We start from the raw sequence: 25,772 nt of genomic DNA, 5'->3' as shown, positions 1-25,772 counted from the left end.
AGTATCAATCTTTTTTTTTAATTTATTTTTATTTATTTATTCATGAGAGCAGCAGAGACACAGGGAGAGGGAGAAGTAGGCTTCCAGCAAGGAGCCCAATGTGGGACTTGATCCCATGATTTGGGGATCATGCCCTGACCCAAAGGCAGATGCTCAACCACTGAGCCACCCGGGCTGCCCCTAGTATCAATCTTAAACACAGGTACCAGGATTGGTAAGGCCTGGCACAGATGGGGTCCCTCAGACCCAGGAGGGCAGCAAGAGACCCAGATGGGGCCAGGGCTCTTGGGTAGTGAGGGGTCTCAACCAAGTCTTCAACCCAAGTCTTCAACCACTCCACCACTCTGATCCCATTTTTCAGGGCCAGTTTTTTGACCCCTAAATAACCATCCCACTTGCTACCTCTCTCTTGTTCCTGTCAGAGGGAGAATGGGCTAGTAAAGCTATAAGTCATGGTGATAGTGGGTTAACCCTTCTGTGTTCCTAGGATCCTCTCCTGAACTTTTTTCAGTTCCCTTGGGCCAGGAGGAAAGCTAGTGGCTAAGTATCCTCAAGTACTACTTCGCTATAAGGGCTCATATACCCACACTCCCCCGCCCCACCCCCCCACCAATGTGCAAGACAGGCTCAGGGAAGGAATGTCACTTTAAGAGGCCCAGGGTCCAGATTTTTGCTGCTCCCTTTTATCACACCTCTGATTGGATCCACTTACTGCATTCAGAGCTACAGTGCTATCCCTTCCCATTCTATAGAGCAGCTGAGACCTGGAGAGAAGTGACTTGCCCGGGTCACATGGCTTGCATAGAGATTGAGACTCAAATGGTTGTTTTTCTCCCTCTTGCTGAAGCAGGGCAGGGGGCCATGAATGAGGCACTTAGTCCTGCTGTGGTCCTGTCAGGAATGAGGGAAGCTCTGCTGTGGCCAGGACACCCATCCCAGTCACCTTGTCCTAGCTTGGGGTCACACACTGAGCTGGGCATCAGAAGCCCACTTCTAAGCCCCCACTTGACAGGGCCTGATGGGTCTCTTCTGTCTGGATCCCAGAGTAAGGGACTGCAAGGCGGCCACACTGCAGGGAAGACTGGGAACCAGGAAGGGGAGATGGCTCCTGAGCCCAGGTCTGCCTCCCACAAGCCCCTCAACTGCTCTGTGCCTCAGTGTCCTCACCTGTAAGCTTTTGCCTCACAAAAGATTCCCTGATTTTGCTCTCTTGGGCTTGCAGTTTGAAACATGCCGTGTAAGCGCCAAGTGTCATGTGAGTTTTGTTTCCCCACAAGTGACAGTGACAGTACAGTCGCGTGCAGCCTGTTGTGGTTGCCCAAGAAAGGCAAATTCTGAGTAACCGTGGGAATTCCTGAGGCCCCAGGCAAGGGGCCTGAGATGCTGCCAGCTCTCAACCCACAGGAACATGGGGTGGCCCCCGCCTACCACAGCCTGTTCTTGTGGCATCCCCCAGCTCCTGCGATGGACCAATCTCATCAAGGTAACCAAGGGGGAAGTTCGAGGGCAAGTCAGTTCAGCAGACCCTCCATTCATGTGACCATCAGAGTCAGAGGTACCAGAAAATAAAGCCATTTTATTATTATTTTGTATCTCCATTGTGGCCTGAGGAGAAGGGTGTGAATGGAGGGAGGGAGGTGATACCGTGGCCCCAGCTGAGGCCCTAGGGTCCTCTACTTGGCCTGGACTGTCTCCTCCAGCCTATCCAAGCGCTTCTGTAGCTCCTGCACTGTGGCTTGGAGCTTCCTCATCTCCTCCTCCAGGCGGGATATGGCATCCTGGGGGATCCAGCGCCACATCAGTACCAGCTCCACCCTGGGCTCCCCTCATGCAGGCACCCCCCTTCCCCTCTACCAGGAGCCCCAGGGCTTGGCCCTTCTGTCTCTCAGTCAGCTGCTGCCCAGACAGCTGCAAGCCAGTAAACATGAAACCTGTTCTCTGGGGCCTCAGGATTACCCGCAGAGGATCCCCAATGTGAATGTAGCACGGCCCAAACATCAGCCTCCTTCCAGTAAGACAGTGACCACCTCAGTAGCAGCCCCTGCCCTATCCGTCTTCCCGTCCTGACTCCCAGGTCCCCATCCACTTCTCACCGAGCTGGGGGTCCCACTGGCCTCTGGCACTATCCTCCTGCGCCCGGTATCCAGGCCTCGGTTGACCCTCAGCTCCCGGCTCTTTGGGGGCACGTAGCCATCCTTGAGGGAAATGAGGAGGGGCCCAGCATCTCGGCCCCCCAGCCACTCCTCAGCCGTGAGGGCAGCATCAGGCCCAGCGGTGGGTGGGTAAAGGTCCTCCTGGAACAGGTCCGACTGTGGGCAAGGCCAAGGCTGGTTAAGAGAGTGTTTGGGCCACACGGCTACCCTGCACCTGTGCAAGCTCAGTGCCTGGCCCAGGGCTCAGGAAGGGACATGGGGGCATCACCTTTCTAGGCACGGTCATGGCAATGGGCTCGCACCTCCGCTCATGCAGCTTGTAGAATCTGTGGGAATAAGAAGGTGAGCGGTGCCCACAGCATGCTCGGCTGGAGTTGAAGGTCCGCATGGGGTCAGCACTGCCCAGGGAGCATGCTCAGGTCGGGGTCAGGGGTCAGTCACCTGGCAATCTCACACTTGTTCACCTCCAGGCCACGCTTGGGCATATAGCCCATGCCCCGCTGGGACTCCTTGGAACTGAACATGGAGAGATAGTGCAGGAATGGGGCTTCGGAAGTGATCTCGAAGTACCGGATAGAGCTGTCTCCCTGCAGGCGGTGGACGCACACCCCAGGATCAACACCAAGATTCCTCCAGCCTGCTCCTTTCCCAGCCCTCCTCCCTCCTCCCTCCCTCCGGCCACCCCTGCCCAACTAGGACACCTTGCCACAGAGGTAGACTATGTTGGTGTCAGGGTCAAAGAAGGGCAGCAGGACGCCGCTGCTCGTGTCCAGTTCCTGCAGGGACAGTGGCTCTTCCAGGTGCTTCTGTAGAGATGGGTGAGACAGAATGATGAACTAGGCCAAATCGGGCCTGTGAAGAGCTCTGGGCAGGGACTCAGGGAGGGCCCTCACAGAACAACCAGCGGAAACCCCATCCCACAGAGGGTAAACTGAGGCCCATGGCTCTATAGGATCAGGCAAGTGGCAGGGCAGGGATTAAGTCTCCAGTCCAGCCTGATGGCTGCTCCCGACTGGACGCTCACCGTGTCCCAGAGCGCCACCTGCCGCTCGCTCATGCGGCTGAAGCCGGTGGTCAGGATCTTTCCATCAGATACAAAGACAGCACGCACAGGCCGGGTCCCCTCATGGGGACGGTCCTTCTCCTGGAAGGAAAGGGAGGTGGCCAGTCAGGTACACACATCCTAAGCACCAGACTCCAGCTGAGGGCAAGAGAGGGCAGCATCTAGGGACCTGGCTGATGGTATGTGGGAGGGCAAAAGTCTTAGGGTCAGAGGTCACGATTCATGGCAACTCACAGCCACAACAGTGCCTTTGCGGGGCTCGATGATGCGCACGCGCTTGTCGCGGCAGGAGGTACAGATGAGAGCGCCATCTCGGCTCCAGTCCACGCTGTAGATTGTGTCCGGATGCACATCGGAGCCCAGCGTCAGCACAGCTGCACCGGTGCCCACGTCCCACACCAGGATCACGTTGTCACAACCTGGGTGATATCCCCGGTGTCAGAAGCCATGAGCCTCCCACCTTTGCTGTCAGGCAACCAGCCCACCCCTCTTCTCCCCACAGGCACCTGCACTGAGCAGCACATTCTGGGCTGTGGGGTGCCAGGCTACGATGCCCACGCGTTTGGTGTGGCCCTCCAGGGTGACGACAGGCTCCCGCAGGGGCAGTGTCAGGCCCCCATCAGGGATCTCCCACACCTGCAGAGAAGGGGCGAGTGACACATGGGGGCTCCAGATGTCAGCTCCAGTGCTACAGCTCCCCCGGCCCCCCACTACTCACCATGACTGTGCAGTCCTCGGAGCCACTGGCAATGACGTTATCATTGTGCGGGCACCAGGCAATGTCCAGCACGGGGGCTGTGTGTCCACAGACCGTGGGTGCATTCTTGTCCACACGTCCAGTCTAGGGAGCACAGCAGAGCCTCTGAGGGAGGGGCTTTTGCTCACCGAACCAGATCTAACCTCCCCACACCCCTCAGAGAGGCCCAGAGAGGAAGGCAGTGGAGTCCCTGGGAGGTGGGACAGGCCCTAGGGTGGGAGGGTTTGGTCTTCCACCCCCATCCCAGAGGTGTCAGGGCAACTCAGAAGGGCTGGCCGTGAGAAGTGCACAACAGGAGTGCAGGGCTGGGTAACAGGGACACACTGGGCCCCAGTCCTGCCTTACTGGCCAACTCCTGACATCTCTACCCCCACTTTCTTGCCGATGCCCTGAGGGCTGGCACTCCCACCCCAGCTTCCTTGAACCAGGCTTCCCAGGGGATGATAGGCCAGGGCCCTGGGCAGGGGAGGTTGTATTAAGGGTAGGATTCCCCAGGAAGTGTGGGAATGGGGATGGGTCCTTCCAATAGGATAGGGACTGGGGAAGTCTGTCATAACTGGCCCCAAGCAGGAGCAAAGGTTTGGAAATGGCTGCTTCCGGGGACAGCTGCCGCCACAGGGCTTCCTGTGTGAAGAGCTCACCCAGCTCTCGCCCCACAACCACTTCCTCTTCTCTTGGCTTTCATCAGCCCTTTTAAGGTAACAACTTAGGGCCCATGTCCCCTTCCTGTCTCACCCCTCAAGGCAAAGGAGTGTGCTGGGGGTGGGGGTCAACAGAGCGGAAGGGGGGTTGTGAGCAGCAGAAGCAGAGGGAAGGCAGGTTTGGGGGAGGGGAGAGGGCCTTTCATGTCCTCCCTGCTTGTAGCCCGGGGCCAGAACTGGCTGGAGCTCTGGAGGGTGATGGGGGCTCAGACTGGCCTGGCCCCAAGCCCCTCCCACCCCGTGAGCACCACTGGGTCTGCCCAGACCCCATGGAGCCCAGGCTGTGCTCCAGAGGGGAGAAGTCCCTGGGCTAAGACTTGGGACACCTGGCCCTGGGTCTGCAGGACTCGCTATATGACCTTTCTGGTGTCACCTGAGCTTCAGTTTCCATGCGACCACTGCATGTTGGAGCTGGAGGAGGCTTAAGGCTCATGTGGCCCAGCTCAGTTTTACATATGACAATGCTGCAGCCCCAGAAGGCCTGGTGACAGTCACCTAATCAGGATCAGAGGCCCCTTCAAGTGGAAGACTACTGCCCCAAGGACTCCAGGGGCTCACCTTGCCCAGGGGCAGCACCAGGAAGGCCCCTCCGCCACTGGCCTCGCAGATCAGGGCCATGAACTTGGGGTTGACAGCACAGAAGCCACTGTCCCAGGTGGTCTGTGAGACACGCACATCCTCATAGCACTGGTCAGCCTTGGCTGGTTGTCCAAACACATGGCGGAACTTGCTGGAGCGGACCACCTGCCGGCTCATCCTGGGGGGTAGGGGCACGTGGGCTTGAGGGCCTTTCTCCCTTCAGGTTGACTCTGACCTTAGAGTGTTCCCCATGTCCCCCCAGGACACCCCTCAGCTGGTGTTTAGGGTCTCAGCTAACTTCCCCAGCATCTTCCTGGGCTCCCTGCTCCGTCCTCTGTAACTACCATCCTGTTGCCCTCATGCTCACCTTCCTCACCCCTTGTCACTCCTGGCAAACCTGCAAGGCCTACCTTTTCTGCCCACCCAGGCCTCTGGTCTGTACCCTCAGCCTCTATTCCAGAGCCTGGGGGTGGGGTGGGGGCAGTAGCACCAAGAGCCCATCTGTCGGCTGCTGCCAGACACAGCCCTTTCTCTCCATGGCTCACCCTCCCACCCTCTGGGGGCACAGCCTGGAGGGTAGCTTCACTCCATCACAGCAGCCACAGCTCACATTGCTCACACCCACACAGAGAGCTTCCTGAAGGCAGGGGCAGGGCTGGCCTCCCTCACCTCCTGGCACGGGGCTAGGCATCCAGGGGGAAGCAGCACGTTGACCTGCCCAGGAGGCAGGTCATCAGAGGCAGGGTGGCCTCCCCAGCAGGTGTCTGGGCACCAGAAACAGGCAAATGGCCTGGGTCCCACTCTCTCCTCCCCACACCTCTGCCTCTCGAGTCTGCCTGAGCAGGTGCCCCTAAGTGCCATTTCCACCTGCTCTGGAACTATGCACAGGGAGAGGTGGCACTGATTTCCCTGAGGTCCAGCGGGGCTTCTCCCACCTGGCTGGTCAGAGAGCGACTGAAGAGGATGGTGTTGCCTCTGGCTCCCCAGGCTCCAGGCTCCATCCTGAAGCCCAACTGCATCACCTCCCTGCTCAGCGTGGGCGCCAGGCCTCTACCCCCTCCTCGGTTTCACCCCTTAGACTGCCTTTGGCCCTGGCCCTTCTCGCGGGGCACCCCGCTGCCCTGGTCGGCCCTGGTCGGCCCTGGTCGGCTCCGGGAGGCTCCGGGCCCACCTGCCCAGACAGCAGGTGAGGAGCACGTGTGAGGAGAAGCAGTCCGGGGCCAGAGGGATCAGTCCCGGGTCAGACCCTGGGCCTGGAGCGAGGGTAGCCCCGAAGCCAAGGCTGGGGAACAGGAAGCCATCGCCCCACCCGCCTCCTCCCCCACTGCAGGTACCAGGCCCAGAAACCGCGGAAAGGGGAACTTGGTCTTTTCTTGTTTTGCTCTCAACCCCTTCCTGTCTCGGAGCTCAGGGCAGCCGCTCGGCTCACCCCACCCTGCCCCCCCGCCCCCGCCGCCCGTTCCGGCGCGAGCCAGCCCCCCGCCCCCCACCTCCATCTTGGCTGCGGTGGTCCCTCACCCCGCCTGCTCACGGCGCCCCGGACGCGCAGACGGACCCTCCCGCGCACCCCCTGCCCCCCGGCGAGCCCCCTGCACGCGCGGCGCGCACGGCCCCGTCCCCGGTCCCCGCCGCGCGCTGACAGCCCCGCCGCCCCCGCGGCCGCCTCCCGCCCGGCTCACGCCTGCCCCACAGGTGGCCCAGGGCAGCGATGCCCGGCGCCTCGCCCGGGGACCCGGGCTTACCTGCCGCTGAGAGAGGAGGGACCCCCCGGATAGAGGAGGGAGAGGAGGAGGAGGAAGAGGAGGAGGAAGGCGCTGGCGGAGCCAGAGGCTGCCCGCTGAGGATGCTCTTGTCAAGACAATGAATGAGAAGCGCCGCTGCCCGCCTCCTTAGGGGTGGCAGCGCCCCTTTGGGCGGAGCTCCTGAAGGGCTCCCCGCCCCCCAGCCCGCGGCCGCCCCGCCCTCCGCCGCGCTCGGCCGCGCCTGCCAACTCCCAACCCAAACAGATGCTGCCGGCCACTCGCTGACAATCTAATCGGCACTTTTGTAATGTCAAAATGCAAAAATACCCTGTTCCTTCTTCCCTCCTTCAGTCCGTCCCCAGCCCACTCACCATCCTGTCCCTGGCGTTCGCAGAAGCGCCCATCAGGCCCCCACGCCCACCCCCAGCTAAGGCTGAGCTGCCTTCCTCGCCCCCCCCCCACCACTCCCAGACGAGGAACCGAGAGGAGGGGAGCCCTGGGGTCTCGTCTAGGCTCCTCCGTTTACAAACCGTGGCCTCGGGAGAGTCACTTCTCTGCCATCTCAGGTCTTCACCCTGGAGCACCTCTGCCTCGCCTACCTCACAGGGAACAAATGAATTACTCTGGCATTCTGGAGGCTTCTTCCTGCAGGAGCGGCAGAGGTCAATGAGTCAGGGTCAGGTTCCTGCCCCCAGAGGGCTCTCAGCCTCCCAGAGGGAGAGGAGAGGAGGGCTCCAGGGATGCCAAGCAGAGTAGAAGCCAGACTGCACACTCAAGAGGAAGGAGGAATCCATCGTCGCCCTTGGATTTGGAGAAGGCGTCAGGGAGGTGGCAATGCAGAGGGCAAGAGAGGCATACTCCAGAATCAGGATGCTTGCTGAGTTTGGCTCCTGGTTGTCACACTACTGAGTGACCAGGGCAGGATACTTAACCTCCCTCAGCCTCAGTTTCTCCCTCTGTAAGAGTCCTACCTAACTCGAGAGGTTATAGGGGGAAGCAAAGCTTTATGCACCTCCTCTTGGGTGTAGCAAGTGCTTAATAAATGTTGGCTCTCCCCATGATCACTGGGTATTTGGGCTGACAGCTCCGTATGAGGGGCGCTGGGACAGTGTATCTGTTGGGTGTTGCTGGCCCACCATCTTACCAAACCCTCTTTACTGACGGCCACCTCTGGATTTTCCTTTGGGGGACCAACCTTTCCTCACTGGCAGTCCCTGAAGTTCAAGAGGGGGTCCAGGGTGGGCACAGGGCCACAGTTCCCCAGTCAAGCAATCTTTTTTGATTGGTTTAAGGATGGGCACTTGATTCAAGGCTATGTAATCAGAAGCAGACTGGTTGAAGCTGCAAGAAAAAGCTATAAGACCGGCTATAAGATTGGCTATAAGACTGGCACTAGTAGTGACCATCTGGTCACCATCTAGGAAAAGCTGGCGGCAATCATCAGCCCACACAGCTGCAGAATCGAGATATGAAGACTGACATATTCCTTTTTTTTTTAAGATTATTTATTTATTTATTTATTTATTTATTCATGATAGAGAGAGAGAGAGAGAGAGGGGCAGAGACACAGGCAGAGGGAGAAGCAGGTTCCATGCCGGGAGCCCGACACGGGACTCGATCCCGGGACTCCAGGATCATGCCCTGGGCCAAAGGCAGGTGCCAAACTACTGAGCCACCCAGGGATCCCCAAGACTGACATATTCTTGACATCAGTTGAGTACCTGGATCAAGCTGTGCCTGAACTCCTTAACCTTTCTGTCACAGTGCATATTCTGGCACATAAATTTTTTTTCCACATAAGCCATTAATTTTGAGTTGGATTTCTGGCACTTACAACTGAAAGAGTCCTGAGGGGTACATCCACTATGGAGAGAGACAGGACTGCCCTCAAGAGGCTGTAGAACATGATGGAGTCAGAGCTGGAGAACTGCAGCTTCACCATGTCTTGTTTTCTGGGGAAAGTGACGTTTCCTCACCTGTAAAAGGTGCACAGCGTTGTTCACTTTCTAGAATGTGTACCCATCCCTCAGCTTCAACAATTATCAACACATGGCCAAATGTTGATTCATTTCTTCTTCCACATTATTTTCTTGGAATCCATCAAAACAAATCCTAGACACCACAGCATTTCAACTTAAATACATTAGTATTCCTTTCTAACAAATAAAGACTCCTTTAAAATCTCTTAGAGGGTAGCCCAGGTGGCTCAGCAGTTTAGCGCCGCCTTCAGCCCAGGGTGTGATCCTGAAGACCTGGGATCGAGTCCCACGTCGGGCTCCCTGCGTGGAGCCTGCTTCTCCCTCTGTTTGTGTCTCTGCCTCTCATTCTCTCATGAATAAATAAATAAAATCTTTAAAAAATAAATAAAATCTCTTAGAATTTTTCATAAAATTGAATTAACTTTATAGATTAATTAAGGAATGATATTGAGACTTCCATCCATGAATGTAGTACATTTGTCCACATATTTATGTCTTCTGTTATGTCCTTTAATATAATTTTATAATTTTCTCTGTAAAGGTCTTATATTTCATTAGATTTTTTCCCCAATAGGCATATTATAGTTTTGATGCTATTTTGAATGGATTTTTCTTATTTGTGTTGTAACCATGTTTTTTTTTTTCCTTCTAAAGATCAACTTTGTTTCCAATAAAATACATCTTTCTTTCCATACAACAAAACACACTCATTTTAAGTGCATGGTTCCATTAGTTTTGACAAATGTATATACCCAAGTAATAGTCACCATAATCAAGATATGAAATATTTCCATCTCCCCTAAAATTTCCCTCATGCCCTTCTACAACCAATCCTTATCCTCGGCCCCAGACAACCACTGATCTGCTTTTTGTCAGTATAGAATTTTCTATGCAAATAAAATCATACAGTATGGGTCTGGCTTTTTTCATTCAGCATGTTTTGAGATTCACCATGTAACTGTATGTCACATAAGGATTTTTATTTTACCCAAGCACAATACCATTATGTAATACATAATTACACCTAAAAAATGTTAGCAATTTCTTATGTTCACCTTTACATGATTACCTAAAAAAAAAAAAAGACTCAGCAGTCAATCTTAACATCACTTAAAGTAGGATAAGCAGACATTATGTATCTCCTATAAAATGATGCAATAAGCATGTAGTAGTACCTCTGTAGTATTGTTACCAAAATCATCATTATCATCATCACCAGCATCTTGAATCTAATCAAGCCTCTAGCTCTATTAGCCTGTATGAAATAAGGGGGATAGAATAACAGGGTAAATAATACCATGAGGAAGCAGTTACATCTACAATGTGAAAATGTGTGGATCTAGAAATGTGTGAAAATTTTATAGGACAAATTACTTGGTTTCAACAAATAAATGGCATTAAAAGAAAAGGAAGGAAAACAGTAAGTCTTTAAAAATGTCAATCAACTGTCATATTTGGGCTTTCTTTGGATCCTGATTCAACCATAAAAGAAGATTTTTTAAATTAGCATCTGTCACGTAAAACCAAAAGAGTCCTGACTTCTCCAGGCAGCACTAGGTACCCAGTGCAGCACTAACATTCCATTGCTGGGGTCTCAGGAGCCCTGTGAGCTATTTTACTGTTCCTCTTTTCCAGGTGACGAAATTCAGGTTCAGAGGAGATGAATGACTTACCTAAGGTCATGCAAACTGGGATTCAAATACAAATATGCTGACTCTGGAACCCAGGAGTCCATTCAAACTGTCCAGGCAACCCTCTCAGAGCAGATGGGTTTACAAGCTGAAGGGCAGGTGGGACGGCAAGCCAGGAAGAAGCACGGTGGACACTCCATAGGTGATGCAATGGATGAATGACGCCATATTAAAACTGGGTCTTAAAAAAAAAAAAAAAAAAAAAAAACTGGGTCTTGGAGATGCCTGGGTGGCTCAGCAGTTTAGTATCAGCCTTTGACTCAGGTCATGATTCCAGGGTCCTGGGATTGAGTCCCACATCAGGCTCCCAAGGGAGCCTGCTTCTCCCTCTGCCTATGTCTCTGCCTCTCATGAATAAATAAAATATTTTTAAAAAAATAAAAATAAAATTCGGTTTTGAATAAAAGTTTGCCAAACAGAGAAGGGAAAGGAGAAGGGGAAAGTAATTCCAGTGAAGGCAAGGAAGAGACAAGGACATTTTAGGGAATGGTGAGCTCTTCACCTTGGCCAAAGCCTCAGGTGCCTGGGGTGAAGGGGAAGGTGGTAAAGCTGGGAGGATCAGCAGGAGGCAGATCAGGAGGGCTCTCAACCCATGTCTTCTTTTTTTTTTTTTTTTTTTTAATTTTTTTTTTCAATTTTCATTTATTTATGAGAGAGAGAGAGAGAGGCAGAGACACAGGCAGAGGGAGAAGCAGGCTCCATGCACCGGGATGCCCGATGTGGGATTCGATCCCGGGTCTCCAGGATCGCGCCCTGGGCCAAAGGCAGGCGCCAAACCGCTGCGCCACCCAGGGATCCCTCAACCCATGTCTTCTTAAGGAGTTTGTTCCTAAGACAAGGAGAAGTGCACACAAGTCTCTAAGCAAAGAACTGATGGGGTCTCACGTGCAAGGGGTCCCTCTGATAGTCTGGTCCCTTGCTCCTCTGGCTCCCCAGCCTCCTCTCAGCTGGTCTTCCAGCTGCCTGTAGGTTCAGCTCTGACCCACATTCAAGAACGAGTCCCTGCAGGAGGCACATAAGGATGCCTTTCCCACAGGCTCAGGCCTAAGCCAACCTTGCCAGACGCTTCTGGCTGGCCGTCTGCTCAGGCTGCCTTCCTCACATTTACGAGATGATCATCACTCCTCTTTTATGGAGAAAAGAAGTGAGAACTCCTTCAGCCCCTCCACTCCCACCAGCAACAGCACCTCCAGTCCCTATAAATAGTCAGAGACTGTCACCACAGAGATGTCCTACTTGGGCCCTGGGATCACTCCTCCTTCTTAGGACACACCCCATTTCTTCAGCAGCCTCACTCTGTCCCTCAACCCTTGCACTGCCAAATTCTACTCTCCACGGACCCCTTCTCTTGGGTGTGTACAAAGGCTCTGCGCCTTTGGGGGAGCCTCTTTCAACTTGGCAGCTTCAAACCACTTCCCTATCTCACTCCTGCCCTTCACCATCAAGTTTCTTGAAAGAGCTGTTTACGCTTACTGCCCTCACTTCCTCATCTTCTATTTACTCCTCCACTTATGTGAGTCTGGCTCCAGTTCCCACCATCAGACACAGACTTGCCCTCACCAAGGCCACCGATAACCTGATCATGAAATCAACTGTTTTGGTGATCATCTGATGTCCCCTGACTACTTTTCTTGGTGTCCCTCTCCTGCTTCTCTGCATTGCTCTGCAGCTCTCTCTCTCAACTGCCTGCAGAGCAACTCCCTTTGCTTGGCTTGTGGAGTGCTCCCAGGGCTCTGCTTCTTCTGGCTCTCAGAATCCCCACACTATCTCATCCACATCTGCAGCTGTGTTCCATAGTTCTGACGTCTCGACCTGCACATCCTATTAGCACTTCAGGGAGGGCCTCCCAGAGGAAGAGGTCTTGACCTCGAATCTCTCCTTTTCCCTCTGTGCCCAGCACCCCTGTCTGAGTTGTGTTGCTTGGACCATTGCACTAGTTCTCTGACTAGTGACCACACTCTGATTCCTCTTTAATGGCATGGCCAGAGTCACCTTCATGATCATAATATGCCTACCCTACAAAACCCTATCAGTTCCTCAAACAAAAAAGCTGAAACTCCCCCAGCACCATGTATAAAGCCCATCCTGATCTTCCTCTTCTGGTCTTGCTATTCATCGTTACCCAAACCCAACATGCTCCCTCACTCCTCTGGTCCAGAGGCTGGACCCTCAGATGTCTACAAGGGGAAGAGAAAAGGCAGCTGGTCCAGTTACCTGTTGCAGAGTAAAATACTCCAAAATTTAACACTATTAGTGCTCAGAGTTAGCGTTAGACTCTCATTATTCTAGGGTTTTGAGAGGGAGTGTGTTCTAGAGTTTTGAGAGGGAGTGTGCCAAGAGAGAGCACCTCAAGATGGTAAGCCAGGTGATGGACAGGGGTCCTTCTACCACATTCTACTATTAAGCAGTCACATGACCAGCCCAGATTCCAGGGGAGAAGAATTTGACTCTTCCTTTTGATGCAGTGGAGAGTCAGAGATTTTACAGCTATCTTAATGAATGGGGTACAGAGGACTGGAGGGTAAAATGAGCAGTTGATGTGGGTCAGGTGAACTACAACAGAGAGTGGAGGGGCTGTGGCTGCACTAGCCCTTTGTTACCACTCAGGAATGTGGGCCCTGTGAAGCTAAACCCAATTTTTCAAGACAAGTTAGAAATATGGATTTTTATATGAAAGCTCCAGATCTTTCATGTTGGCAGCTAATTCAAAAATTTCTAAAAATGTTATATGAGCAAAACTAAATATGTCTTTGGTTTGGATATGGTTTTTCTGGCTAGCAATTTTTTGGACTCTGTTCTTTGCCCTTGGCACAGGACTGAAATCTCTTACTCTGTGTTTGTTACCAAACTCTTCTGTACCTTACTTATCCTTTTAAGACACGAGTCCAGGGATCCCTGGGTGGCGCAGCGGTTTGGCACCTGCCTTTGGCCCAGGGCGCGATTCTGGAGACCCAGGATCGAATCCCACATCGGGCTCCCGGTGCATGGAGCCTGCTTCTCCCTCTGCCTATGTCTCTGCCTCTCTCTCTCTCTCTCTCTCTCTGTGACTATCATAAATAAATAAATAAATAAATAAATAAAATTAAAAAAAAAATAAGACACCGGTCGAAACTCCTTTCTCTGTGAAGCCTTCCTCGCCCCACACTCCCCCACACTGCCACTCCTAGACTGGTTTCCTTTCTCCTCTGTGCCAGTGACCCCTGGTGCCTTTCTCTATCAAGGTAATTCATATATTGGAGTTTTATTTCTCCAGCATAGGGCCCAACATTCAATAAAAAAAAAAAATCTTTCTTTCCCAATACTGCTAATCAACCACCAACTCATATACACTCTACCTTCACCATTTTTCTTTCCTGGCCAGTCCACTGCCATTATCCCTGTTCAACCCCTCCTCACTTCTGCCCAGAATGATTCCAAGAGCCTCCCCAATCCCAATCTCCTCCACTGCCTTCAATCCCTGTCCCTTAGCCAGACTCCTTTTCCTAATGCACAGCTCTGACCATGTCAGTCCCATTTCCTTTATTCTTCAGAATAGAATCCACTCCAGGGACTGGGTTAGAGGACCCAAGTTTTGTGCCTGTCCATTATCTCTGGTCCAGAAGTGGAAGTAGCACCAATCAATGTCAGCTTTGGGTGTTTTTCTTCTGGAGTCATTTCTGTCACTATGTGAGGAAAGCCTTCCTGAGAATGAGGCTAACGAAGGAAAACCAAGTGGGAGTGAGGTGTGGGGACAAAAATGATACAGAGTGATTTGATGATTTTGCTGAGCCCCTTGATCTAATTGTTGCCTGAAGACAAATACATTCCAGGTTTTCCAGTTCTCAGAGTTACAGTGAGATAAACAGCCTGCTGGCTAGGCTCAGGGGCCTGCTTTGACTAATCTGAAAAGGAGAAGTGATGTGCACATAAAGCAAAGGACATTCAGCAAAGAAGGCCCCAGCTTGATTTATTTATTTCCAACATGTTGCATTTTCAAAGAACCAGACCCATCACGGACCAACTTCCATTTTGGAACCAAATTCACCACACATGGGAGCTCTAGGGAGAATTTTATTCCAAAACCTTGTCAGCCCCAGATAGGGTCTCTTCAACTGATACAAATCCCTCCTGCAGTCTCCTTTGGAGGTTCTTCAATAGAATTTTGGGACATTAACCCTAGAAGGGACCTTTTCCCCTCCTTCTTTTTATGGGGATGAAACTAAGGCCCAGAGACCAATTAGTTAGAGTCTGAACAAAACTTTCCACAAAGTAAAATCAGGGTGGAAGAAAGAACAGTGCCTGGCAGGTAAAAACACACATGAAACTGCATGATTTAGGTAGGTACAGTCACTTTTATGTTTCTGATGATATAGGAGTCTCATTGTACATGAATATTAGGGTAATGAGATTTTGGATTTTTTTGGTTTTAGATTTTTTAAAATTTATTTATTCATGAGACACATACACAGAGAGAGAGAGAGAGAGGCAGAGACATAGGCGGAGGGAGAAGTAGGCTCCCTGCAAGGAGCCCAATGTGGGATTCAATCCCGGGACTCCAGGATCATGCCCCCGGGCCAGAGGCAAGTGCTCAACCCCAGGTGTCCCATTGGGTAATGAGATTCTGAACGGTAGTTACAAAAGTTGTTCTTATGTTGTTATCAGAATTTCAGAAAAGCATGTGTGCCTTTTTTCATTGCTAGAAGGCAATGTATATAAATATAAATACATACATAAATATTTACACACACACAATTGCAGTACTATTTAAAAGCTGGAAAGATAAAAAAAAATAAATAAATAATTTTTTTAAAGCTAGAAAGACTAAATCCATTTGAAGAAACTGAAGGCTAAAGAGTCCAGTAACCTCTAAACTCACCAATAAGTTAGTGGCAGAGTCCAAAATTCAAGTCAATGATTTTTCTCACCATATCCTAGCTGTTTCTGATGGTGAAGTAGACATTTGTTGGTTTTCCCCGATCATTACCATATAGAATAGATGTGATTCTATTCCTATTCATAGTCTATACTCTAGTAACAGGAACCAGAATTTCCTTTGGAAGTCTGTCGTGGTGCTATGATGGTTGCCTACCAAAACCCCCATTTTGGGAATCCCTGGGTGGTTCAGCGGTTTAGCGGCTGCCTTTGGCCCAGGGCGTGATCCTGGAGTCCCGGGATCGAGTCCCACGTCGGGCTCCCTGCGTGGAGCCTGCTTCTCCCTCTGCCTGTGTCTCTGCCTCTCTCTCTCTCTGTGTCTTTCATGAATAAATAAATAAAAATCCTAAAAAAAAAAAAAAAAAACAGAAACATTTTGCTCCAAATGATTCAATCATGGAAACCCTATCGCTCCTGCTAGTGATTGGTTCAGAAATGATCATTTGTCTCAAACTAGCCAATGAGACCAGAAATCATTAGGGGTGGCTTCATGGAAAGATGTCTTTACTCACAAGAAAAGATACGCTGATGGGATCCCTGGGTGGCGCAGCAGTTTAGCGCCTGCCTTTGGCCCAGGGGCTGATCCTGGAGACCCGGGATCGAATTCCACGTTGGGCTCCCGGTGCATGGAGCCTGCTTCTCCCTCTGCCTGTGTCCCTGCCTCTCTCTCTCTCTCTCTCTGTGTGACTATCATAAATAAATTTAAAAAAAAAGAAAAGATACACTAGTGATTGCTTTCTTCTAAAACTTGTAATTATTTGACTCCTTCCTTATAGTCACCTTAGTAAGTGTGAAATGGAGTCTCGTTGTGCTTCTCCTTTTTTTTTTTTTTTAAGATTTATTCATTTATTCATGAGAGATACACAGGGAGAGGCAGAGACATGGGCAGAGGGAGAAGCAGGCCCTCGCAGGGAGCCTGATGCAGGACTCGATCCTGGACCTCGGGATCACAACCTGAGCCAAAGGCACACACTCAACCGCTGAGACACCCAGGCATCTCTTGTGCTTCTTATGTTCATTTCCCTTATGTACTTATTGGCCATTTGTATATTTTCTTTTCTTTTCTTTTCTTTTCTTTTTTTTTTTGCATATTTTCTTTGGAGCAACGTCTATTCAGATCTTTTGTTTACTCTCAATTGGCCTTTTTATTATTTTTTAAAAGATTTTATTTATTTATTCATGAGAGACACACACACACACACAGAGTCAGAGACACAGGCAGAGGGAGAAGCAGGCTCCATGCAGGGAGCTTGACATGGGACTCGGTCCTCGGACTCCAGGATCACACCCTGGGCTGAAGGCTGCGCTAAACTGCAGCCTGAGCCACTCAGGCTGCCCCTGGCCTGTCTTTTTATTTTTATTTTATTATTATTATTATTTTAGTCTTTTATTTATTTTTTTTAAAGATTTTATTTGTTTATTCATAAGAGACACAGAAAGAGAGAGAGAGAGAGAGAGAGAGAGGCAGAGGGGGAGCAGGCTCCAAGCAGGGAGCCCAATGCAGGACTTGATCCTGGGACTCCAGGATCACGACCCAGGTCGAAGGCAAGTGCCAAATCGCTGAGCCACCCAGGGATCCCTGGCCTGTCTTTTTAATACCAAATTTAAATTTTAGATATTTGGGATATTTGGATATATTTTGGATATAAATTCTTATAAGATGTATGATTTGCAAATTATTTTCTATGCTGTGAGTTGTTTTCTCACTTTCTTGATGGCATCTTTTGAAGATCAGAAATTTTAAATTTTCATGAAATCCAAGTTATCTGTTTTTTCTTTTGTCGCTTATGCTTTTGGTGACATGTCTAAGAAACCACTGCCAAATTCAAGGCCATGGAGACTTATCCCTATGTTTTTCTCCAAAAGTTTTACAGTTTTAGCTTTTACATGCAAGCTTTTGATTGATTTTGAGTTAATTTTTGTATGGTATGAGGAAGCATGTCTAAATCCATTCTTTGCATATGTGTATACAATTATGCTAGAACCATTTGTTCAATGACTTTTTCCTCCATTGAATTATCTTGGCATCCTTGTGAAGAGCCTATTGACCATAGATATATGAGTTTATTTCTGGATTCTATATTCTATTCCATTGATCCATATGCCTACCCTTATGCCAGTACTACATTGTCTTAATTATTGTAACTTGGTAGTAAGTCTTGAAATTGTGAGTCCTCAAAATTTGTTCTTCAAGATTATTTTGGCTATTCTGGAACCCATTGAGTTCCCATGTGAATTTTAGAATACACTTGCCAATTTCTATATTAAAAAGCCGCTGGGGTCGGGGTAGCTGGGTGGCTCAGTCACTTAAGCTTCTGCCTTGGACTCAGGTCATGATCCCAGGCTCCCTGCTCAGCAAGGAGCCTGCTTCTCCCTCTCCCTCTGCCCTCCTCACGCCCTGCTTGTGCTCTCTCTTTCACTCTCTACCTCAAATAAATAAAGTCTTAAAAAAAAAAATGTGTCTCTCATTCATGAGAGACACACAGACAGAGGCAGAGACGTAGGCAGAAGGAGAAGCAGGCTCCCTGTGGGAAGCGCGATGCGGGACTCAATCCCCAGGCTGGGATCAGGCCCTGAGCCGAAGGCAAACGCCCAACTGCTGAGCCACCCAGGTGTCCCTCAAATAAATGAAATATTTTTTTTTAAGATTTTATTTATTTATTCATGAGAGACACACAGAGAGAGGCAGAGACATAGGCAGAGGGAGAAGCAGGCTCCCTGCAAGGAGCCCGATGTGGGACTTGATCCCAGGACCCCAGGATCACGCCCTGAGCCAAACGCAGACACTCACCACTGAGAAACCCAACCATCCCTAAAAAAATCTTAAAAAAAAAAAAAAAAGAAAGCCACTGGGGTTCTGATAGGGTTTGTGTTTAATCTGTAGATCAATTTAACAACATTATGTCTTCTGATCCATGAGAATAGAGTGTCTTTCCATTTGTTTAGATCGTCTTTAAAATCTTTCAAAAATTATTTGAAGTTTTCAGAATATATGTTTTAGATTTCTTTTGTTAAATTTATTCTCGATTATTTTATTCTTCTTGGTGCAATAAATTGATTGTTTCCTTAATTTCCTTTTTGGATTATTTGTTGCAAGTGACCATACTATAATTGATTTTTGCATATTGACATTATATCCTACAACTTTGCTGAACTCATTAATTAGTTCCAGGGTGTTTGTTTGTTTTTTTTTAATAGTGAAAAAGACATAACTAACGAGACCAACTGTTAACAAATTTTAAGTATATAGTACAATATTGTCAACTGTGACCACAGTGTTGTACAACAAATCTCTTTTCACCTGTATGACTGAAATTCTGTACCTATTGAACAGCAATCCCCTATTTTCTACTTTCCTCAGCCCTTGGCAACCAACATTCTAATTTTTGTTTCTATGAATTTGATTGCTTTAGATATTGCATTTAGTGGAATCATGCGGTATTTGTCTTTTGGTGACTGGTTTGCTTCACTTAATGAGTTTAATACCCTCAAGTGAATATAATACCCATGTTATAGCATGGCAGGATTTTCTTTTTTATGGATGGATAATATTCCATTGTATGTATATACCACATTTCCTTTTTCCTTTCATCCATCAATGGACACTCAGGTTGTTTCCATATCTTGGCTCCTGTGAATAATGCTGCAAATGGACTTGGGTGTGCAAATATCTCTTCAAGTTCCTGATTTAAATTCTTTCTGGGTAATTACCCAGAGATGGATTGCTAAATTGCTAAATCATTTGGTCATTCTATTTCTTTTCTAACTTTCATACTGTTTTTATAGTGGCTACACCATTTTACATTTCCACCAACAATGCAGAAGAGTTCTAATTTTTCTACACCCTCACCAACACTTCTCATTTCCAGTTTCATTTTTTTATAATGATCATCCTAATAGGTGTGAGGTGATGCTTTACTGTGGTTTTGACTTGCATTTTCCTGATGACTAGTGATGTAGTCCTCATTTCTTAGTGGATATTTAAGATTGTCTATATACAAGATAATGTCATCTGCAAATAGAGATACTTCTTCCTTTCCGATCTGGATGCCTTTAATTCATTTTCTTGACTAATTTTCCTGGCTAGAATATGCAGTACAATATCAAATAGAAATGGCAAGTGTGGGGATCCCTGGGTGGCTCAGCAGTTTAGCGCCTGCCTTCGGCCCAGGGCATGATCCTGAAGTCCCAGGATCGAGTCCCACATCAGGCTTCCTCCCTGCATGGAGCCTGCTTCTCCCTCTGCCTGTAGCTCTGCCTCTGTGTGTGTGTGTGTTTCTCATGAATAAATAAAATCTTAAAAAAAAAAAAAAGAAGTGGCAAAAGTGGATATCTTTGTCTTGTTCCTGAACTTTCACCATTAAGTATGATGTTGGCTGTAGGATTTTCATAGATGCTGTTTATCAGGTAGAGGAAATTCCCTTTTATTTCTAGTTTTTTTAAAAATATATTTTATTTATTTATTCATGAGAGACACACAGAGAGGCACAGACACAGGCAGAGGGAGAAGCAGGCTCCATGCAGGGAGCCTGACGTGGGACTCGATCCCAGGTCTCCAGGATCAGGCCCGGGCTGAAGGCAGTACTAAACCACTGAGCCACCCAGGCTGCCCTCTAGTTAGTTTCATGTTTTTATCATGAGAAGGTGTTGGATTTTGTCAAAGTCTCTTTCTGCATATATTAAGATAATTATGTGGAGTATTCTCCTTTAGTCTAATAATATAGTATATGATGGTAATTTATTTTCAGATGTTAAACCAACCTTGCATTCCTGAGATAAACCTCTCTTGGTCATATAGTCTACTATATATTTTTTAAAGATTTTATTTATTCATCAGAGAGAGAGAGAGACAGAGACACAGGCAGAGGGAGAAGCAGGCTCTATATAGGGAGCCTGACATGGGACTCGATCCCAGGTCTCCAGGATCACACCCTGGGCTGAAGGCGGCGCTAAACCACTGAGCCACTCGGGCTGCCCAACGAATGTTCAAGCCTATATTTTTTATAGTTGCTGGATTTTGTTTGCTAGCATTTGTTGGGATTTTCTTTTTTCTTTTTCAGATCCTATTCATTTATTCATCAGAGACAGACAGAGAGAGAGAGAGAGAGAGAGAGAGAGAGAGGCAGGGACACAGGCAGAGGGAGAAGCAGGCTCCATGCAAGGAGCCTGACGTGGGACTCGATCCCGGGTCTCCAGGATCACGCCCTGGGTTGAAGGCAGGTGCCAAACTGGTGAGCAACCCAGGGATCTCCCCATTTGTTGGGATTTTTGCCTCTAAATTCATAAACAATATTAATGTATAGCTTTTTAAAATTATTCTGATATCTTTGTCTAGTTTTGGTATCAGGCTAATACTGGCCTTTTAGAAAGAGTTCCCAAATGTTCTTTTCCTCTTCTGTTTCTTGGGAGAGTCTAAAAAGAAATGGTATTAATTCTTCTTTAAATGTTTGGTCAAATTCACCATTAAAGCCTTTGAGCCTGGGCTTCTTTTTATGGGAAGCTATTTTTTTTACTAATTCAATTTCTTGTTATAGGTCTATTCAGATTTTCTATTTCTTCTTTTTTTCTATTTCTTCTTGAAATTTGGCAGTTTTTTACTTTCTAGGACTTTGTCCATTCCATCTAAGTTATCTAATTTGCTAGTATACATTTGTTCATAGTATTCCTGCATAATTTTTTTTATTTCTGTAAGGTTAGTAGTAATGTCCCCAAGGTGTCTAATAACAAATTGGCTCTAAATAAATAGAAGCTGTAATAAATCAGTTGATCCTCAAATAACTTTTCTGGGGCCAGGCACTATGTTTTAAATCTCTTTCACTTTGCTGATAAGAAAAGCTATCTATAAAAATAGACTCGAGGAATTACTAATCAGGTTTAGCAAAAACTTCCATCTGGCTTGTCCAGAATAGGCAAATCTAGAGACAAAAACTAGGCTTCATGGTTGCCAGGGATGAAGGGTGTAGGAAAGACATAGGGAGTGACTGCTGATGAGAGTGGGGTTTTGTTCTTGGAGAGATAAAAATCTGGAATTAGATAGTGGTGATTGATACACAACTTTGTGAATACAGTGAGGGACAAAAACCACTGAATTGTACACTTTAAAAGGTAAACTTTATATAATATGTATTATATTTTAATAAAACTTTTTTAAAAAGATTACATGTGGTCTTACTCTGTTCCTAATTTTTTTTAAAGATTTTATTTATTTATTTGAGAGAGAGGGAGAGAGAGAGCCAGAAAGAGAGCACGAGTGGAGGGGCAGAGCAGAGGTAGAAGTAGATTCCCCATTAAGCAGGGAGACTGATTCAGGGCTACATCCCAGAACTCTGGGATCATGACCTGAGCTGAAGGCAGATACTTAACCAACTGAGCCACCCAGGCGCCCCTCTCTGTTCCTAACTTTAAGGAAGTAAATGTTTTGTTTTCCTTCTATTCAATGAAAAGACATAAGAGCTCTCTTGCTGTCAGCTTATTTTGTTACCATTTAAAAATATAAACCTTTTTTTATAAGAATTATGTAATATAAGGCATCTGGGTGGCTCAGTGGTTGAGCATCTGCCTTTGGTTCAGATGGTGATCCCAAGGTCCTGGGATCAAGTCCTGCATCGGGCTCCCTGCAGCGAGCCTGCTTCTCCCTCTGCTGATGTCTCTGCCTTTCTCTCTGTGTCTCTCACGAATAAATAAATAAAATCTTTGAAAAAATAATTATGAAATATATATGAACCTGATTTACAATTAAATTTATGAGATTCCCCATTCAAAATTTCTTTAATTCCTTCAAACTGTAAAAAGCTGGTACAGTTTTTAGTTTTTGAGATAGCCAACACAATTTTCTATCTTCCTTCTGCAGAAGTTAAAAAAACAAGCTTAAATTAAAACAACAGAAACAGTACTTACAGCAGTTTCTAAACCTAAACATGTCTAGGAAATTTGTTAATATTTCACGACTACTCCATTCCAATATTTTGTATTGGCCTTGCCAATATTCCTATAACTGGTTTTTTCTTGAAGCTTCTATTTCAAAGACTCAACTAAAGAAACAGAGTTTGTCCCCCAAGCCCAAACCCTCTGGTGCTATGACCAGCTATGGTGCTAACATCAGGTAACTCCCTCTCAGGGAGGTTGATGACTCAGGTCAGGGTGATGACCAGAGAAGTATAAGAATGGGGGGACTTGGTACCTATCTGAGTTGGGGGACATTTCATAAAACACTGGTGCTCCTGTTTCTTTGCATTTGAAGCATTTCTTTAGTTTGGTCAGCCACAGAATAGAAAAGAATTTCTCAATGTTTTCACAATGAAGATTTTCTAATCTCAAAAGCAATACATGCTCATTGTATATTAAATTCTGAAAGGGACGCCTGGGTGGCTCGGCATTTGAATGTCTGCCTTCAGCTCAGGGCGTGGTCCTGGAGTCCTGGGATTGAGTCCCATGTGGGGCTCCCCTCAAGAAGCCTACTTCTCCGAACTCTGCCTATGTCTCCGCCTCTCTATGTCTCTCATGAATAAATAAATAAATAAAATCTTTTTAAAAAATAAATACATATATAAATCCTGAAAGATCTGTAAAGAAAAAGTTAATCATTCACCACCAATTGCTTTCTCATTGCCCTGAGGTAACCAGTGTCAACAATTTTTTTCTAAAAAAAAATTGCCTTTTTTTAGTATAGTTGAAACATGAAGTTAATTTCAAATGAAATGACAGCAACTTAATGTGTATTCTTGCACACCTGGTAAAGAATATCCTAATGTATTTCCCAGATAGCTCCCAAAAGTCCTGGCCAACATAAGCATTCCAATGAAGATAAGCCTAAACAAGAGAATAAAAAGAGAAAGCCAACAGACTGGGGCTCCTGGGTGGCTCAGTTGGTTAATCATCTGCCTTTGGCCTGGGTCATAATCCTGGGGTCCTTGTACCTGCTCAGGGGGGAGTCTGCTCCTCCCTCTCACTCTGCCACTCCCCCTGATGCACGTGCTCTCTGTTTCTGTTAAAAAAATAAAATCTTAAAAAGAAAAAAGAGGGGCATCTGAGTGGCTCAGTGGTTGAGCATCTGCCTTTGGCTCCCGTCATGATCCCAGGGTCCTGGGATCAAATCCTGCATCAGGCTCCTCATGGGGACCCTGCTTCTCCCTCTGCCTGTGTCTTTGCTTCTCTCTGTGTGTCTCTCGTGAATAAATAAATAAAATCTTTAAAAAGGAGGAGAAAGAAAGGAAGGAAGGAAGGAAGGAAGGAAGGAAGGAAGGAAGGAAAGGAAAGGAAGAAAGCAAGCCAATGGTGTGGCAAATCTTTCTGAGGTGATGGAAATGTTCTAAAAGCAGATTGAGGTAATGGTTGCACGACTCCATGAATTTGCTAAAAGTCATTAAATTGAGGACATAAATGATTGAATGTAAATTATACCTCAGTGAAGCTGTTTTTTCATTTTTGTTTTTTAAAGTAGTCAAGGAGATAGGAGGAAAACCAGCATGGATGTGAGAGAAGGACTGCCCTTTGGAAACTACAGAATAATGCCCCTTCAGGGATATCCATACTCAACCCTGGAACCTGTGAATATGTTATCTTACATAGGTAAAAGGACTTTGCAGATGTAACTAAGTCCACAGACATGAAAATAGAGGCATTATCATGGATTATTCAGGCTAATAATGGATTACATTATTCAATGTAATCACATTAGCCTGTAAAAGCAGAGAATTTTCCCAGCTAGAAGCCAGAGAAATGTGGCAGAAAGAGAAGTCAGAGATCCTACATGATGCTGGTGGCCCTGGGATGGAGGGCTCTGTGCAAGCATAGGAGTGAGTCCTCCAGGAGATGAGGGGGCTGCCAGCAGCCAGTAGCCAGGGAATAGAGGCCTTACCCCTACCTACAACCACAATGCCATTGACAATCTGAATAAGTGGATTCTTCACAGACCCTCCAGAGTACAGCAGGCCGACATCTTGATTTCCACCTGGTGAATCCCAGAGCAGAGAAACCAGTTGAGCCAACCCTGACTTTTTTTTTTCACTTTAGACTTTTAATATTTCATACAGCAATTGTGGTGCATTCAGGAGCCTGCCCCCCAAACCCCACTAGGAGGGCCCCCACCCCAGCTTTCCCACCCCATTTGAGGGCCCTGGATTTAGAGTGGAGGATGGGGAGGTAACCACCTCATCTGGGACTGACCCCAGAGATGTCCCTGTCCGGCCTCACCCTCCCCAGGAGTTAGGGGATAATCCCTGGGCACAGAATCCCATGCACCCCTCTGCCTTTGTCTGTGTACATATACACACTATGGCTCCTTAAAGAGTTGGTCAGTTCCTGGCAGGCCTCCTACTCAGTGGCATCAACCTTGAACTATAAAATTTTTGAGGCAATAAATATGTGTTATTTTAAGTCTTTAAGTTTATAGTATCTTGTTAGGGTAGCAGTAGAAAACTAATAGAATACCTAAATTATACATCTGATGGCAGACCCCATTTCAAACCTTTTAATGACTTTTATTGCCTAAAGCCAAGTAGAGTCTAAACTCCTTACTGTGGTATGGATGGCCCTCCATGCCCAGACCTTTGAGTCACTCATTAGCCAGAGGCTATATATCCAACCTGCACGCGCTCTGCTACCTCTCATCTCCCTTCTTCTCCCTCCTACACCTTTCTCATTCTTTTGGACTACACTCAAGCATCACCTATTCCAGGAAGACTTTCGTGTCTGTGTTCCATAGCACCCTCTGGATAGTTCCATCATTATAAATAATAATAATAATAATAATAATAATAATAATAATAATTAGTATAGTGTATATCTACACTTATAAAGTATTACAATGAACTATTTACGTACATTATTCCCCCCTTAGGCTGTAACTTCTTCAGGGCAGGGTCAAGTCTTACACCTTTGCTTCCCCAGGGCCTTGTACACCGTGGATGCTCACCAAATACTATTTACATGTCCCATTTGGAAGAGAAAGTTTTGGTAACTAATAAAGAAGCTCGTTATTCTAGAAACAGTTTAGATTCTGAAGTGCTATTCACATATCCATTCATTTGTAAGGAAGTAAGTGGGGGTTGGGCTAGCATTCCTGAGATACATTTCCATGAAACTGGACTATGAGCTTGTTAGAACAAGCTCCTCTTATCCTCCTTGCAGATGTCTTTACAGAACATTGTTGTTGACATCTGTGGCAGAAGAAAACCGCCTTCCTTGATATCTTGGGG

General features: G+C 47.5%; 1 protein-coding gene and 1 long non-coding RNA gene across 2 annotated transcripts in view; both read right to left on the bottom strand.

Annotated features, from left to right (window-relative positions):
- Nucleotides 1-1,556: 1,556 nt before the first annotated feature.
- CORO1A (coronin 1A) lies at nt 1,557-7,155 on the bottom strand. The gene is made up of 11 exons (XM_025415749.3): nt 6,996-7,155; nt 5,233-5,431; nt 3,935-4,057; nt 3,723-3,852; nt 3,451-3,635; nt 3,178-3,297; nt 2,855-2,959; nt 2,595-2,740; nt 2,422-2,479; nt 2,094-2,309; nt 1,557-1,778 (listed from the first exon to the last, which is right to left on the bottom strand). Exons 2-11 carry the CDS (start codon nt 5,428-5,430, stop codon nt 1,674-1,676), a joined length of 1,386 nt encoding a protein of 461 aa, XP_025271534.1. The 5' UTR covers nt 5,431; nt 6,996-7,155; the 3' UTR covers nt 1,557-1,673.
- A 1,341-nt stretch (nt 7,156-8,496) lies between these two features.
- Nucleotides 8,497-25,772, bottom strand: part of LOC112640047 (uncharacterized) — a 45,240-nt gene continuing 27,964 nt past the window's right edge. Inside the window, exons 2-3 of the long non-coding RNA XR_003123822.3 lie at nt 10,648-10,846; nt 8,497-8,971 (exon numbers count right to left, since the gene is read on the bottom strand). This is a non-coding gene — a long non-coding RNA (uncharacterized LOC112640047). The remainder of the gene's footprint in view (nt 8,972-10,647; nt 10,847-25,772) is intronic.

Source organism: Canis lupus, chromosome 6 (assembly GCF_003254725.2).
Source record: "Canis lupus dingo isolate Sandy chromosome 6, ASM325472v2, whole genome shotgun sequence".
Classification (NCBI taxonomy): Eukaryota; Metazoa; Chordata; class Mammalia; order Carnivora; family Canidae; genus Canis; species Canis lupus.
The sequence above is the reverse complement of the archived record's forward strand: the minus strand, read 5'-3'. Positions and strand labels throughout refer to the sequence as shown.

Excerpts from the sequence above, each read along its gene's own strand:
- CORO1A (XM_025415749.3), bottom strand. The coding sequence starts at position 5,430 with ATGAGCCGGCAGGTGGTCCGCTCCAGCAAGTTCCGCCATGTGTTTGGA. Across the intron at positions 3,853-3,934 it reads CCGAGGACTGCACAGTCATG|GTGTGGGAGATCCCTGATGG; the intron begins GTGAGTAGTGGG and ends CCTTCTCTGCAG. Across the intron at positions 2,741-2,854 it reads TAGTCTACCTCTGTGGCAAG|GGAGACAGCTCTATCCGGTA; the intron begins GTGTCCTAGTTG and ends CACCGCCTGCAG.